The 16,837-nt window shown below is 40.9% G+C and overlaps 1 protein-coding gene across 4 annotated transcripts; it reads right to left on the bottom strand.

Moving 5' to 3' along the window:
• Window positions 1–1,557: 1,557 nt before the first annotated feature.
• On the bottom strand, window positions 1,558–15,342 carry zufsp (zinc finger containing ubiquitin peptidase 1). Of its 4 annotated transcripts, none has more exons than XM_027286916.1 (12): window positions 15,238–15,342; window positions 14,274–14,694; window positions 14,086–14,187; window positions 12,732–12,791; window positions 11,899–11,991; window positions 11,654–11,763; window positions 10,281–10,449; window positions 6,212–6,400; window positions 4,697–4,862; window positions 3,549–3,709; window positions 2,736–2,956; window positions 1,558–1,711 (listed from the first exon to the last, which is right to left on the bottom strand). In XM_027286916.1, exons 2-12 carry the CDS (start codon window positions 14,683–14,685, stop codon window positions 1,664–1,666), a joined length of 1,731 nt encoding a protein of 576 aa, XP_027142717.1. In that variant the 5' UTR covers window positions 14,686–14,694; window positions 15,238–15,342; the 3' UTR covers window positions 1,558–1,663. The 4 variants fall into 4 exon arrangements, with proteins under 4 accessions (XP_027142717.1, XP_010745093.1, XP_019118282.1 ...); XM_010746791.3 differs by having other exon boundaries at window positions 15,186–15,339; XM_019262737.2 differs by having other exon boundaries at window positions 14,274–14,707; window positions 15,186–15,268.
• Between the last annotated feature and the right edge of the window lie 1,495 nt (window positions 15,343–16,837).

Raw genomic sequence — 16,837 nt, forward strand, 5'->3', positions numbered from 1 at the left:
AATTTATCGTGCAGGTGAGGTTGGTGACATAGAATCTGAGTTCTAAGCACTGATTGTGAAAGCTGCTGCTAAAAAGGTATGTGGAAGGCCTTTCAGGCTCTCAAATGTGGCTTCGAGCTTTGGGTTGTGAACTAAAGAATGAGATTTTTGCATACAAGTGAGGGCATCAGCCTTGAAAATAAGGTAGGGAGCTCAGATATCCAGCAGCAGCTCAGTAGAGTAGAGCTGCATGACAAAAGGAACCAGATGAGATGGTTTAGGCATCTGATGAGGATGGCTGCTGGGCGCCTTCATCTGGAAGTTTGGGTTTTCCAAGCATGTCGAACGGGTAGGAGACTGCAGAGGAAACCCAAAGCATGCTGAGAGATTACACACCGACCATCTGGGTTGTGTAATCCAGTCTGCTCCACTGATGATTTCCTGTTAGAGGAGCTGTTGCTCAGGAGGTAGTGCTGGTCGTCCATTAATCAGATGATCAGCAGTTCCATCCCTGGCTTCTCCAGTCTCCATGGGCAAGATACGTGACCCCAAATTGCTCACAAAGGCTGTGCCATCATTGTATGAATGCATAAGAATGGTTAGCTCCTAAAAAACTGGATGCACGGCAGCCAATGCCATCAGTGTATGAATGGGGTGAATGAAATATGTAGTGTAAAGCGCTTTGAGTGGTCAGAAGACTAGAAAGGCGCTATGTAAGTACAGTCCATTTACCATTCTTGTTTCAAACTAATAAGCTGGACTCCTCTGAACACTGCAGGTGACTGACAAACTATTCGACCTATGCTGCATTTCACCTAAAATCAGTCCTCATTCTTTGGTTTCACACAGACAACCTCTGTTCAACTACTCACTAGACTTCTTGAAACAGAACTGACATCCTTGTGTTTTTTCAGTTAAACTATGTGATCTTCAATTGCCTGACGGAGAGACTTATTATCATCACGTTGACTAGTCAGCAATTGTACTCACTTTTATTTTGTTCTTGATATTAATATCATCATAGATGTGATACAACTTGGGCACTGCCAAATATCCATACACACAAGATGAACCCACTTCTAAGAGTCTGGAAGCAGTGATTGCCAGTGACTGGCATGCTGACCCAGCAGAACTCATCCACCACACCACACCCCATAGATATGGATTTATTTATTGTAAATGATGGTTTGGCTCTGTCCTCCCTTTTTTCTTTAGCTGTTGTTTTAGCAGTTAAAAACACACACACACCTTTTTTTCATGTGCTGTGTTTTCTTTTCTATTCTTCTTCCCATCTTGGTTTTGTTTACAGTATATTCCCACCCAGTCTACTCCCACATACTGACTCTTCCTTCTATAAACAGGCGCTGAGTGATGATTCAGGTGTGTCACAAGAATAGCAGCATATCGCTTCTGCAATCAAATATTTTATATTTGTTTAGGTTTGGTTCCAGCTGACAAGAGTGGTTTTTCTGTTAAACAGTGAGATTCCCCCCTCACATTACCCATTGTAAATAAATGGACAGAATGGAGGCCATATATTATATATACATTTATTACAAAATAAAGAAATAAAAAGTGTAAATTTGAACATTTATTAGAAAATAACTACATTAAAAAGCTCTTGAGGTGACAAATCAAATATTTCTTGACAGTAAAAACAAACAGAGAAGAGGTGTATTCCTGTTCATGGGATCTTTTCAGCACATAATGTCCTGGAGTTCATGATGCTAATCTGTCAAAACAAACAACACAGTTTGCTGACACACAGATAAAGAGCTCTTTATTTAACACGCATCATCAACATTGGAATTCTGAGACTGCTATTGTGTTGGAGAGATTGACTTATATAACCAAACTGCAGAGGTTCAGACTGAATGGAAACCTTTAATAGAGTTTCTTAATAGAGACAATCATCTTAAAACTGCTGTGTCATGTATGTTGCAGGCTGTGTTTATTTTATTATGTGTAAGTGTGTAATGTTCTGTGGAAACTTTGACTAGTTATTTTATGGATATTATTGTTATGGTCATTATCTATTTGTATGTGGATGTATTAAAAGTTTTGTTGGAAAAAAAAGAAAAGAAAAAGACTTCACACATGCTCACACACATAGACGCCTCATTGAGCAGGTTGGTCTGTTGCTGTGTTACGTTAATGTTAATGATGTGGCAGATCTGCCCGTAAACTAATAACAGGAAATGGACTGAACTTCATAAAGCGCCTTTCTACAAAGTTCTTTAAGTTAATGTCTCTTATACAGCCATTCACACACACACTAATATATCTGGGAAACAAACAGGCACCAAAAACAATGTATGTAACTTTTAAAGTGATGATTATAAATGTTTACTCCTTATGTAAGCACCAAACCAACGTATGTATTTTTCTAATGCTGAGTGTTTACAGCTACTAATGTGTGTAACACTGTTACTGTGATAAATATTTAAATATTTGCAGTCTGTGTGTGTGTTTCCAAGTTAAAAACCTTGGTAAAGAATAATCTTGCACAGCTTTTTCCGTGTGTTGCCACTTTGCAACTTAAGGGTTGCGCTCTACTTTGCCACATCCAAAATGGCGTCGACGTTGACGTGTGATTCAGCGCTCAATGCGGCGTCTTATATATATATATATATATCTATATATATATATATGCGCTTGCTCACACACACACAGCCTGCAGTCAGATGTGATGATGTCACAGACAGACAAATACAGGCACACACACAGACACACTTGTCTGTTTGAGAACAGCTCACCTGTCTCTCCTCAGCAGACAGCACGCCCCGTACAACTACCACCTGGTATTGTTTGTGCTTCAGGCTGCCAGGGAACTTCCTGACCTGACGAATGGCTGTGGAGACAGTGTCCTTGCTCAGAAGCTTCCTGGTGTTCGACACTGAGGAGCCAGGATCCAGAAGCAGGAGGCACAGGCTCCCATTCTTCTTCTGCTCCAAGCCCACTATAGAGCGGCTATGACCTGCAGGACAATGATGCTCACAGTGCTAGATGAGCCACTCCAGGGTGGGTTTAACAAACAGTTGTCAAAGGAGGCAGGAAGCAGTTCTATTAACCATGAGAATATTTGGGGGTCAGTCTAAAGGTTCATTCAACACTTCACTAGCTTGTAGTCTGAAATGAAACAATAAGTGCATTAAACAACACATCAGTGTGGGAGCATTTCCTACAGAAAGCAACAGGTGTAGGAGCAGTGCAGCACCATGCTGAACCACATTAAGAACAAGCACCCAGCTGCCATGTCCAAGGATGGCTCACAGCCAGAGATCACATTTTGGTGGCAGCCTTGGTGACTGAGACCATCACTGAAATATACACATATGGTGGTGATGAATATCTTTTTCTGAAGATATTAACATCATGTTGTTGTTACAGTTTATCCCAAGAAGTTCAGAAAATACACTACAGAACGATTTCCTGAGTGTACACATTTCCGTCTGTTTAGACTTCATAAAAATGCTTTTAATATTTGGGTAGTGTTTATACAGGGATCATTATTATTCTATATCTCACCTGCTCTATATGGAAAGTGTCATGACATAACTTCTGTGTACCTTGGTGTTGCAGGTAAAGAGGGGGCAGGGAGGTATGGATGATTCTGGGTGGCAGTCTGCCGCTCTTGTTGGTCTGAGAGAAATACTGCTTCACCCACTCAAACAGAAGAGGGTGGGTGTCACCTGGGCCTGTCGGTTGGTGGAAGTCATTGATGCAGGCACTGCAAACACATGTAGCATAAGCCTGGAGCACTCAGGGGTACCTGAGCCTAGCCTCATACACAGCAGCATGTCAAGATATTTAACCCGAGAATAGACTTATTTAATAGACTCATCTGTCCTGCCATCAGTTTGGAAAGGGATAAAACCACGATTCTCTACTCTAATTTTTCTGGTATACTGAAAATGAATATGTCCATTATATCTTGTTCTTATTTTTGCATTTGTACTTTTGCCTGCTGATATTTAGCTCTTCATGTAGCTGAAGTTTGTCCCATGACATTCTATGAGTCTCTTTAAGCTCACTTTGAGCGGCACGGGAAGAACGTATTGCATTGTGAATGATAAACATTTCAAGGACCTAATATTTAGGTTTATCACAGTATATGAGTTATTTGATCCAACATACTTTATTCTACATGCAATATGGTGTACATCAAATTGTTTTTCTTGTATTGTACAAACATATTCTGTGCTGCTGTCCTGTCAGTCTAAAGTGATCCTGCTCCTTTCTATCTCTGTGATGAGAATCTTTGGTTTAAAATCCATCCGCCTTACCAGCTTATGACTTAAGGTAGCCATTTGTCATCAATCACTAATTGATTCATTAAACATTAAACTTTTTTTTAAAGTGGGTCCTGATTTTGTTTGGATAGTCCACACACACACAGGCATCGTGGTGATGCAACACACATTCCTGCAGATGGTATCATACTATTCACTGGTCCTTAACTGATTGAGCTAAGGCAGCAAAAAATGTAGCAATGTAGCAGCATAATGCAGGGAGGAAGACTGATGACTGAGGAAGGAACTGCATTCAGAACATTTGTTAGACCGCAAGTATGCACACAATGTGTTTATCAATGATTCAAAGATTTGTTCCTTGTAGCATGACATAAGGTTTATGTGGTGTTCTGCTCACCTTTGATTGCTGGATGTTGGACATGCTATATGAGCCTGAGTGTGTGTGCTTTGTGTGTAGTGCTCACCTGATTCCCAAACAGGTGAGGAGGCTGAAGATCTCTGTGGCTCCAATCCAGGCTTGTGTGCCGTGCAGGCGCTGGTTGAAGTGGGATGCACCTTGTGGATCAATTCCTTCTTTCCAAGCCCCCTCCATCATCCTCTGCACCTGAGGGATGCCAGGCACTGCCTTCTCTGGAGGACAAGGAGAAAGTTAAGTAAATGGAAGGAAGTGAAGTGTGTACAGATGTGGAAGCAACAAAAAGTCAGACCAGACTAAGGTTCAATATGATTTGTCACTAATAGTCTTTAATAAAGTCAGTACTGTTTACTCAGTGTTGTCTTTTAAAGTTAGCTAATCATTATGTTGACTCACTTCTTCTCAGCGTATCATGTGATCAGTCTGTTGGAACTTTGCTGTACCAAGCTTTTCTCCATGATTATACATAGCTAACTGGCCAAACGTGGGTGACGTAATGTCATGTTGAGATAGCTCCAGTTCAGCTACATTGGCACTTGATAGCACAAAGTGTTTCAGTTTTGCTGTCACTTTGCACCGACAGTCAACAATGAGGGAGAACACTACTAAAGAACACATCCTCATTTCAACAACAATAGTGTCACCAGACCAGAACAGGGACAAGACATGATGTGCTTTGAGCACTCAGCGTGGTTGTCATCAGACACGCCCCAAGCATTATGAACTAGTCATACAGCTGTGTGGTAGCTTTATTTATATGTATATCCAAAGTCAAGTCAGCTGATGCACATTGGACTCAGCTCTTATTGATTCAACATTCCATCAGGACAATTCAGTAACTACAGTGCAGTGTTTAAAATGTGCCACAGCTCACAGATTCATGCCTTGGACTGGTTTTACAACAGCAACAGTGGCCAGGGCTCATGGTTAGCATGGTATTTAGAGCCATCAGTTAAACTGATGTGAAAAAAAAACAACCTATTGTATGGTTACGTTATGCAGGACACTTGTATTCAGGATGTTCAGGATATCATAAAAAATAGAAATAGATGAAAAATTGGAAATTTACAATGGGGTAAAAAAAACAACAGCTTCTCCAAATTCTCAGGTATGTGGAGTATAGACTGGTTTACTTATGCACAGCTCATCATGTTAAGAGTGAATCATTCAAGTCTATCAGTCTTATCTTATCTTATATCCATATATATGCTCAAAGGTGTACTGCATACAGTTAATTTTCTATCTTTAATTTTTCTAAATTATTTTCATTCATGAGCTCCTATCATTAAGTCATTAAAGTCGGTCTAATACTATGTTGCACTCTCTCTATTTGACACAAATGTAGATGTCATTTACTAATTATTTCCGTTTCATTTGATTGTTGACCTTCATTTGAAGGATTGGAATGTTGATGTGTCCCTATGCCAACTAATCAGGAGTGTTTCCATGATCATGTGAAAAATATACAATCAGGAAATACAATTCACAAGATTACTTCAGACAGTGTTGGCAATAAAAGAGCAGAGAGTGCTGATTTCAGGTCAGGTGTTATGCAATCATGCACCTTGGAGGATGGGAGCATACATGTCTATCCTGTGTAGAGAGGAGAGGAGCATCTGGAAGTTTCTGTATCCACAGCCCCAGCCTTTGTCCCCCACTGAGGAGCAGTAGTGATCAGTGTCGGCACTCAGCCAAACATGGACACTGTCTCTGCAGTCATTCTGGTAGTATTCATATAATGCTCTGAGCACACCTAGACAAATGATAAATCATAACAAAAGTTAGATAGATAAAGAGAGAGACACATATGCAAAGGAGCAGCAAAACATTACTGTAACTATAAAGTGTAATGAAGATATGGTAGCACTACTACTACTACTACTACTACTACTACTACTACTACTACTACTACTACTACTACTGAGAGAGGAGAAGAGCCCAGTGTACCATGTGAAGTCCCCCGGATGTCCTAGGGATCGTCTCATAATTATGACAAGCAGATCTCACATTAACAAGATGCTTGCCATTATTATTATTATTATAAAATTATAAGACACAGAAGTGGGTTTCAGAAGAACAGAGCTCCTGAGTAAATGGTAAACAGTAAATGGACTGTACTTATATAGCTCCTTCTGACCACTCAACGATCTTTTACACTACATATCTCATTCAGCCATTCACACACATTCATACACTGATGGCATTAGCTGCCATGCAAGGTCAGTTTTGGGAGCTAACCAGTCATACACATTCACACACTGATGGTGCCGCTTTCGACAAGCAGACTGGAGGAGCCGGGCATTGAACCGCCAATCATATGATTAGACCCGCTCTAGCTGCAAGCCAAAGCCGCCCTACAGTCCAGTGTGGTGACAGGGAACCCAGTGGTGCTGGGGCAAGGCATTAAGGCCCATACAGTCCCCTCCAAAAGTATTGGAACAGAAAGGGCAATTCCTTTATTTTTGCTGTAGACTGAAAATATTTGGGTTTGACATCAAAAGATGAATATGAGACAAAAGATCAACATTTCAGCTTTCATTTCAAGGTATTTACATCTTGATCTGATACACAATGTAGAAGATGGAACCTTTTGTTTGAACCCAGCCATTTTTCATGGGAGCAAAAGTATTGGAATGTGTGACTGACAGGTGTGTTTGTTGCCCAGGAACTACCTGTTGCATTGATTATTCAAACAATAACTAGCACTAAATGTTTACACTCAGTTTCAGATTTGGGTTTTTCCTGTGCATTTATTGTTAGAGGTGTAACCAACATGAAAACCAGAGAGCAATCCATGTGGGTGAAAAATCAAACAATTGTGAAGCTGAGAGAAGATGGAAAGTCAATCAGAGCCATTGTACAAACACTGGCCATAGCCAGTGCAACCATTTGGAATGTCCTGAAGAAGAAAGAGACCACCGGTGTACTAAGCAATAGATGTCAAACAGGTAGACTGAGGAAAACAGCAGCAGTGGACAACAGAAACATTGTGAGAGCTCTAAAGAAAGACCCTAAAACAGTACAACTGATCCAATCTTCACAGTCTTTATGATTAACAGTTATTCAACATAAACAGTTCTTCAGAACATGAACGGTTGGAACATGAACGGTTCTCTTGCCTACTCCTTGCTGCCAGAGACCTGGCAGGGTCTCCTCTCATACAGCTGAGCCACATTTGGTTGAGGGAGGAAGCAGTTGAGACCCTCAGTATGGCTTGAAGATGATCATCAGTAATTTTGGACCTGTACTTTGACTTATTAAAGTTCATGGTGGAGAAGAGCTTTTCACGCAGATATGTGCTCCCAAAAAGGCACATGGTCTGCTTGAACATCCTGGAAAACTCAGGGAAGGTGGGGGCATCACTAGGAATCACTGTAAGCAACTCCTCGATCACTTCAAAATTGTCGTTAACACTACAGACATACATTGCGAGCTGCGCAGTGTCAGTGATGTCTGTGCTCTCATCCGGAGCGACTCAGTATGCACAGAAACGTTTGGCTTCCTCACGCAGATCATATGTTACCTGACAGGTCAGAAAAATTGTGAAAGCTTACAACTTTCCATACTATCACATTTATTTTGACCTGTATATGTGAATCAGGTGCGCGTGTGTACGGGCATAAACTGAAACGGGCCGGTTAGAAATGAAAAGAGGAAAATCACAGAATCCAGGCTATGTCCAGGACACTCAGGACGTGAGTGAGGGAGGGAAGATGGTGGCTCAGATAGCGATGAGGAAACTGTCACTGTCAGCTGCTCACCTGTAAGCAGGTGCTCCATGCAGACATCTCTCAGACTTTATTTTGTAGGCTAAGGACAGACTAGATCCTGATCGTGTTGGATATAAAGCGCCTTATCGTCACCCTTACTGATTATTGACTTATAACCTAAGAAATCTCTCGGCTGCTGTCCAGCCCGGTTATAACGGGTCTCTGTGAGTGTGTGGAAGAAGGATCTGAAGTGTTTTGGCCACAAAAACATGCCGAACCGATCCGAAACCAGCCCAATTTTTATCCACCCACCCAAACCCATTGTTGCCCGCAAAATAGATTGTAAATCCGACCATCTGGCAACCCTGAGTTCGGCCCGTGCAACAGCTGGGCCGCACTAACACCAAACTTTGATGTCAAGTAGGAGGCCACAAAATATCGTCCAGTGGGCCGCAAGTTTGAGACCCCTGCCCTAAAACAACTGTTAGCGGTAGTAACAGATCCATGTTTCTCACTTCCTCCATTGTTTGAACAATCACCAGATAAATGTTATCCATCAAAGGTGTAAACCTGCCTGCATTTGATTTGCTAACTACAGCACTGTATGTATAAAAAACTAAATGGATTTGAAGCTGGGGCTCACTTACTGTAGGTAAAAGAAAAGAACACTTCCCTTCAAATACGAACACATAAACACTCCTGTGGCACAGACTCTGAATTGCAACATCCCATCCTTAAGTTAATACTTAGTAAGAATTATTACATAATAATGGTTAGTTAATAATACCAAATGTATTATTAATAAATAATAAAGGAATGTCACACACACACACACACACACACCTATCCCTAGCGAAGACAGAGGCAGAAATGAACTAAAAGAACACTTTGTGAACACTGAAGGAATGTTGAAGAACTGGTCCAGGATAAAGAAACAAACTGGAACAGGAAGTTGACCAATGCTGGGAACGTGAAAGAACATGACCCTCTTGGAAGAATCTGCATCCTGGAAGTGACAAGCGATGCCACCAACATTGTTCACTTTGGCCAGTGCTCATAGTAAATGATAAATCGATTATGGCATTCTACGGTCTGTTATGTCTGTGTAGCAGACTGTTGCTATGAAAGCAGTTATTAAATATTAATTGATTTAGTAGGTCATTGTCACAAAATAAATCCCAACAGGCCTGCATGACCTGCATCATTTTTGTCCTGTTGCCATGAACTGTGAAGTTGGCTGCCAGTTACAATAGCTCTGTGTTTTATGTACTTTCCTCATGGGATTTTTGTGTTTTCAACATGAACTCAGACTCGCTTGCTAACTCGGCTTTCAACCTGTGAAAATGGACAGGAGGGCAAAGGAGACGGAACAGCTGAAGACAGACAGGACAGCAGAGAGAGAGACGGGCACGACACAGAGCAAAGGAAACATTCACGGACCACAGGCCGGAGTTCAAATCAGGTCTCTGCAGGAAGGACTCAGCCTTTCATACATGGGGAGTCCACTCTACCAGCTGAGAAAACAGACATTTTTCTAATCCACCTTATATATTGTGAGCTGCTGCAACAAGTGAATTTCACCAGTGTGGGATCAATAGTAACAAGTTATCTTATCCTGTCAGAGATGAATTCACAGCAATGACCAGTTCTCCATACATTACCCTTTACATCAAATAGAAAAAAAAGGTGCAGTACCTAGTATGTAGAGTAGTAGTCTCTGATGTGACTGCAGCCATCTCATCTGTATATAGAATACTGAATACAGTTCATTTTTAGGCTGTTCCAGAGCAGTTATGTTCATGAAAACACCAACACGCCGCTGCACTACCCTGCAGTGATTCACAGCAACACCTCATTTGGTTTGAATACAGCCTAAAAATAGAGTTTGGAGGAGACGAGGTTGCAGGACATAGAGAAACATACCTTGTGTTCTAGTGCTACCATCATCAACCCCTGAGGCCAGAGACTCCATCATCTCAGCTCTTTTACAGTGAAACTCTGTGGGGGCCATGAGGCCTCTGGACACAGCTCTCTCCATGGTCCTCTCCATCTGTCTGCTGTAGCCCCCCCTGCTGTCCAGACCAAACTGCCTCTGCACACACACACACACACAGACACACACACTTATTACTTTTATTATTAATACTTCAGCTCCACTTTATCTGTGGTGTTTATGGCTGAAGTTGACTAAAACTGTCCTTTGTGCATTTACATAACACTTCCAGGATGAAATGATCCAGAATGCACATTAGTAACCGGTGTACAGAGGATCTGAGTGCATCATCACTATGAGAGGAGAAAAGAATAGAAAGGGGCAGCCAGTATTTGCTATGTACAAAAACATGGCTGCATTAAAACAGAAATCTAAATGTCCAAATATCTCAGATCAGTATCTATCTACTGTGGTGCAACACTACAAACAGAACATTTACTGTGGTTGGAGTCACTCTGCTGTCAGGTTTGTTGGGTCACAGTAAATCTCACAGTATCACTTTGACATGCAGAGGAGCCAGGGATCAAACCGCTGATCACCAGATTAGTGGACAACCCGCTCTATCTCCTGAGCTGGCCAAATAAGCAGGTCGTCCCAGAAAAGACATTGTCTGAAAGGAACCTGGATGTAGCTTTCAGCACTAATGGTGGCCCTCACAGATGAGCAGGTTACTCATCATGAACTTATCATGACATGGGCACTGATGCTGGCTTTTGGACTTTGAGCTGATCTGAATGGTCCTAATTCTCTTTAGCCTGAAGGACATGACATCAACGATGTCCAAGAACAGTTAGAAATGTGTACTTAATGGTCTCCTGTGTTCAACTTAGGCTTCATTTTGGTGATATAATCTATCCCTGTTACAGTTGATTCTATAGTTTAGTCTTTAAAGGCCAGTGTACAAGCGGTCTCTCAAAGCAGCCACAGAACATGCCTTGATACTTCTGGGAAAAGGGTTCCCTGTATATACACGACAAACAACAACTGATATCTCATGTGCACTGTATTCAGTGTAGTAACTGAATACATGTCCAATAGGAGTGAGTGTCCCAACTTTTTCAGAATGTGCTAATATGAGATGGAACAGTTCCTTTGTTGCTATCTGTGTGTTTGCTAAAGTTCTTTCTCTTGGATAAGTGAAATATATGGCCAGTGACACGGTTTCTATTGTTTCAGCTTGTTATGTTCACCAAATGAACTTTACCATTATACTCAGCAATTCATTTAAAACCCAACAAATATGTATCACTATATAAAGACATATGGTCTGCATAGGAGACGTTCTGCAGCATAAAATCCAGACCTGCAGCTTTTTGAACTCCACTCTCTCCTGCTGGGCCTCTTCCTGCCTCCTTCTCTGCTCCTCCTCTTGCTGAAGCTGTCTGGCCAGCTTCAGGTCTGAGCCAGGGCTCCCTGCACAGGGAAACCAAAGGTTTAGGAAGGTGAGAGTGGAATGTGCACCTCATCAGACGGATGATGTGCACGACAAAAGCACAAAAGAAGGAACTGAACGAATGATGTAGCAGGGAGGTGTGAATAAATGCCCACCCGCATGGTCTAAATGAAGCTCCACGTGTTCCTGCAGAGAGAAGCTGTCACTGCACACCACAGAGCACAATGGGCACTCAAATCTCTTCTCTCCTACAAAACATATTGGAAACTCTACATCAGTCCAGTTATTTCATATGAGGGTGATCAAAAATCCATGGTCTTATGGTATCTCTGGTCCAGTCTGTGTCATCATTAATAGTCAAGTTTAGTTATGTTTGACCCAAATATTTAATCTCTAACAGGAGGAGCTACAAAGAGACACAGTATTTAGCATGCATGCTACTGTACAGTGAGAACAGGCACTGAGAATGAGTTGCTAAAACTACTGCTTGCTTCCTCTTTCATAGGATCAGAATTATCTGCTGATTCCATCATAAATTTCAATCATAGGGCTCATTTTCTGTTTTGCATTGTTCATCTTTCTTCTGCCATGTAAGTGTAGAAAAAACACCAGATGTGAAGTGGACAAAGTTATTACAGTTCATCCTGAACACTGACATCACAACAAACTTTCATGGTCCATTAATCCATTAACAGCTGTTGTGACAGGTCACTGAACAGAACAAATGTGAAGCTTGTGGTTTTTATCCAACCTCACAGATGAAAGGTCAGGAGCTTTCATTCTCCAGTGACCATGAATGTATGTTTCAGGGAAAGCCATCAAATAGTTGTTGAATAGTGGTGGACTGACACACCTCAAGGCACACTGCTAGTGCGGAAAGAAAGTGTCTCTGGTACAGAGGAGCACTGTATCATCAGTGAGCTGATGACATGTTGTGTCTTCTTGTTGCTCTATGCATGACAGTTCTGTGTAAGAGCAGGAGACACACCTGAGAGACTGCGAGCTGACAGTGATGTTGTGGCTGGTGAACACACCTCCAGTGGTGACCCTGAACAAACAAACAATCAACCATGAATAAAGATACATGTTGTACATATACATGGCTCAGCGCAGTCGATTAGAACTGAACAGAATAATCACATTAGTGTCAGTGGACACTGTTCAGGAATTACTGCAATATAACACATAAAACTACCTAACTGAGACAGGAGGGACACTGCTTTGCTCACAGAGAGAACAACAACAACTCATTTTAATGAATGCATTTCAATTGAGTGAAATAACTATACATAGTGTGGACTGTTTTTGACTCATTAAAAGAGGTCCAGTGTGTCAGATTTAGGAGGCTCTGTTTACCCAACATAATATTCAGAACTCTTTCTATGTTTTTGTACTTTAGAATGAATCATTTATATCTACAGATGCACCACTAGATGTCAATTTCTACACACCGTTAATATAGCTGAGTACGGAGGCCCTAAGCGCTCATGCGTTCATAGATTTTATTTCCTCCATTTTCTTGTGATAAATGATCAAGTTATTTATGTCGTTATCTCGAGATAACAAATGTGGTTATCCCAAGAGATAATGTATAACAAGAACATTTTCTCAAGCTCTCTAGAAAACATGACTTTATTTGTTAGAGCATTGTGCAAGATGTGTGTGTAAGGTGTGTGTGGTCAAGCGAGAGTGAGTGAGTTGCACAGACGAGCGGAGTAAATGTGTGTGTTTGTGGCAGAGACACAGAGCAGGTTAGCAGAAGAAGTTTGGTTAGGAAGAAATCCAGAGTGTGTGTTTCAGTACACGATTAAATAAAAGACTACTGTGACTCAAAGTAAATTCCAGAGCTCCTGTATGTCATTTCACTGCTGTGGGAATTGAAAATGGGTTAGCCCCACGTATCTCTCCTGTGCAGCTCGACCATGGTAAGACAGGACAAGACCAGATAGATTGTTACAGAAACAAAGTCTTGTTATATTAAGAAAATAAACTCGTTATCATGAGAAAACAGAAGACATGAAATGTATAAATACATGACCACTTAGGGCTTCCATAGCTGAGAACTGCTTCATGCCATTCATTCAGCACTGCTTGCCAAAATATGCTTTATGATTTTACACTCAACAAGGATTTTGTGACCCGCTTGAGGGTCCAGACTTCCAGGTTGAGAACCGCAGGCTAAACGTGTATTTGGTTTAATAAATAAATTAACTCTTCATTCTCCGCTGACTGAGTTGGAACTTCTTTTCCACACAAGACACCTTTAAGACTAGACCATACGGATTAACATAGTGTTGTGTACATGGCAGCACAGATGCACATCTCAGAGGCAGAAATGTTACCTTCAGCTGAGATCTGTTCCTGCAGATGCAACTCAACATGCTCCTGCAGGATGAAACAGCTGCTGCAGACCAGTGCACACATGGGGCATGGGAAGAGTTTCTCTGCAAGAATATAGACACTTGAGTCAGTGCTCATTTTAAAGTTAGTTATTGTTTTTGTTGAATTAAATTTGAAAAAGTGAAATCACCTTCTGTTGGTGAAGAGAGTCTCTTCTGTTTGGGTTTGTTATGCTCAGGTTTTACTCCAGGAAATGTGTTCTTCTGTTTAGGTTGCACTGAGTGTGTGGCGACAACAGAGGCTGTATCACAGCTGTCCACGGGCATGCAGGGTTGAGATGATAAGACGTTTGCGACTGTTTGGGGCTCAGTGTTTGTTCTAGCGGAGCAGCTTGAGGTGGATGTGATGACAGGTGTATGGTGCTCTTTGTGCGGTGTCTCTGGGTGTGCAGAGCTAATGTGGAAGCAGAGTTCATCATAGGACACTCCAGAGAGAGAGCAGAGCGGGCAGTGCATGTCGTTTTCCAGGTGGCTGAGAAGGAGATGCGTCTTCATGTCCTCCTCCATCAGGTTCTCCTCACCACAAATCTCACAGGTAAGCATGGCTGCAGCCTACACACACACACTATGTACATTATTAAGGTGACACAACACGAAAAAAACTAAAACTACTGAAAGATTAAAAGTAAATATACAAAACTACAAACTTTCTGTGAAAAATGAAATAAATTTAAAAACCGCAATCAAACGATGAGCCTGTTTCAGCTAACACTACCACGTGTCTGCACCTGCACAAGAGACACAACAGACTGCAGGGACAACTAGAAATATATACATCTGTATAACAAAGAGCTGAGCTGTGTTCTAGAAGAGCAGCTCTTCAGTTCCACATCACCTAAAAGAAGTCTGGAGTTGGAACCTAGTGTTTTCTACAAGCAGTGTATTAGAGAATATGGATCTGTTGACACATGTGCATGTGTTGGAGTAGCAGCTTCCTTTGTTTCGGGGATTCTCTGCTGAATGACTGAAGTGTTTGTACAAACATGCACATGCACACCGTTTAACGAAATGTGTGCATAACAATCTATTAAAGATGTACTCACGGGTCATAGCATGAAGTCGCACACAGTGTGTGTTTTGCTTTCCTTTCTTTACCTTTGAAGCCTCTTCTTCTTCTTTGGTGTTTTACGGCAGTCTGCATCCTTATAGTTGCATATACTGCCCTCTTCTGGACTTTACTTCTTTCCTCTTTTCTTTTCTTATTTTCTAAATTCTTTTAATTAACCCAGTTAAAACAAGATATCCTATTATGATTGTCCTCCCTTCTCTACATTTCCCACATTCTATTATACTTTTGAAGCTTTTCTCCGCTGCTCCTGTCCTCCACACCCTGCCATCATCTCTTCCCTCTCCCTTTCATATCCTTGACATTCAAACATCACATGCTCCATTCTCTCTCTCCCCCCACAGCTACATAGACCAGTTTGATGTTTCCCTATTATGTTGAGTGTGCTATTTAATCTACTGTGCCCTGTTCTTTTTCTGCTCATGGTCACCTGCTCCACTCTGATACCTCCACAACACCCCACCTCTCCTACTTCATCTTGTAGTTTATATAAATGTCTCCCCTTTTCCTGGATTTTCTAATATTGTTTCCATTGATTAATTATTTCTTTCCATATTAAACTTTTCCCTTCTGCTTTTGATAATTTTACTTTATTCTTTCTTTACTGCCTCCTTAGCATTTGATCTGCTTTTTCATTCCCTTGTATCCCTAAATGAGCTGATCCCACATGAACGTTATTCCCTCCCCTGCTGTGTTAATCTGGATGTTTTAACAGTATTTCATATCATATTTCCTGCTGTGTTTTTAATGCTCAAGAGTGATGAAACTGAATCACTACATATGACTTATAACTACATATGTTTTTCTGTCCACCCTGTCCTCCACCCATTCTATTGTCAGTAATATTGCACATAGCTCCACCGCATATATGCTTTTGATCTGATGTTGTTTATGATATTGTGATATGATGACTGAACCACCACTGCTGCGCCTGTTTCTCCTCTTTTTGGATCTTTTGATCCATCTGTGTTTATGGAAACATATTCCCCACACTTTACATTTACGTAGTTATAAAATTTCTGTACTAGGTCCGCTGTTTTATTTCTTCTCTTAATTCTCATAATTCTAGATCTACGCTTGCTTCTTGTATTTTGAACCCGCTTTGGTTCCACTATCCGGCCCAGACTTTCAGAATAAATGGAGAAACCATAAAGGAAATGAAATGTGTTGGTTTTTGTTCATGTCTGTTTGCGTCTGTCATGCTGTGTCTGAAATAGAGCTATGTCAGATGCACATGATATTGTTTAGGCTGACTGGTTGATCCCGAGGGAAAATAAGGCATCCAGTAGCAGCACGAGACACAGTAATGATACATTAAACATACATTCAAATGAACATAGAAGTTAAATTTAACACGAGCCAAGATCTGTACAAACAGAAAAGTACAGAAAAACTAAATGTAAATACGAAATAGAATTACGAGATTAAAAAACAACAAAACTATACACTACTGTAATGTATATATATATATATATAATATTTATATATATATATATATTATATATATATATATATATATATATATATATATATATATATATATATATATACACACACAGTGGTCCGTCGTTTATCGCGGGGGATACGTTCTAAAAATAACCCGCAATAACGAAATCCGCGAAGTAAGTT

The sequence above is a fragment of the Larimichthys crocea genome, chromosome XIII (assembly GCF_000972845.2).
Source record: "Larimichthys crocea isolate SSNF chromosome XIII, L_crocea_2.0, whole genome shotgun sequence".
NCBI classification, from domain to species: Eukaryota; Metazoa; Chordata; class Actinopteri; family Sciaenidae; genus Larimichthys; species Larimichthys crocea.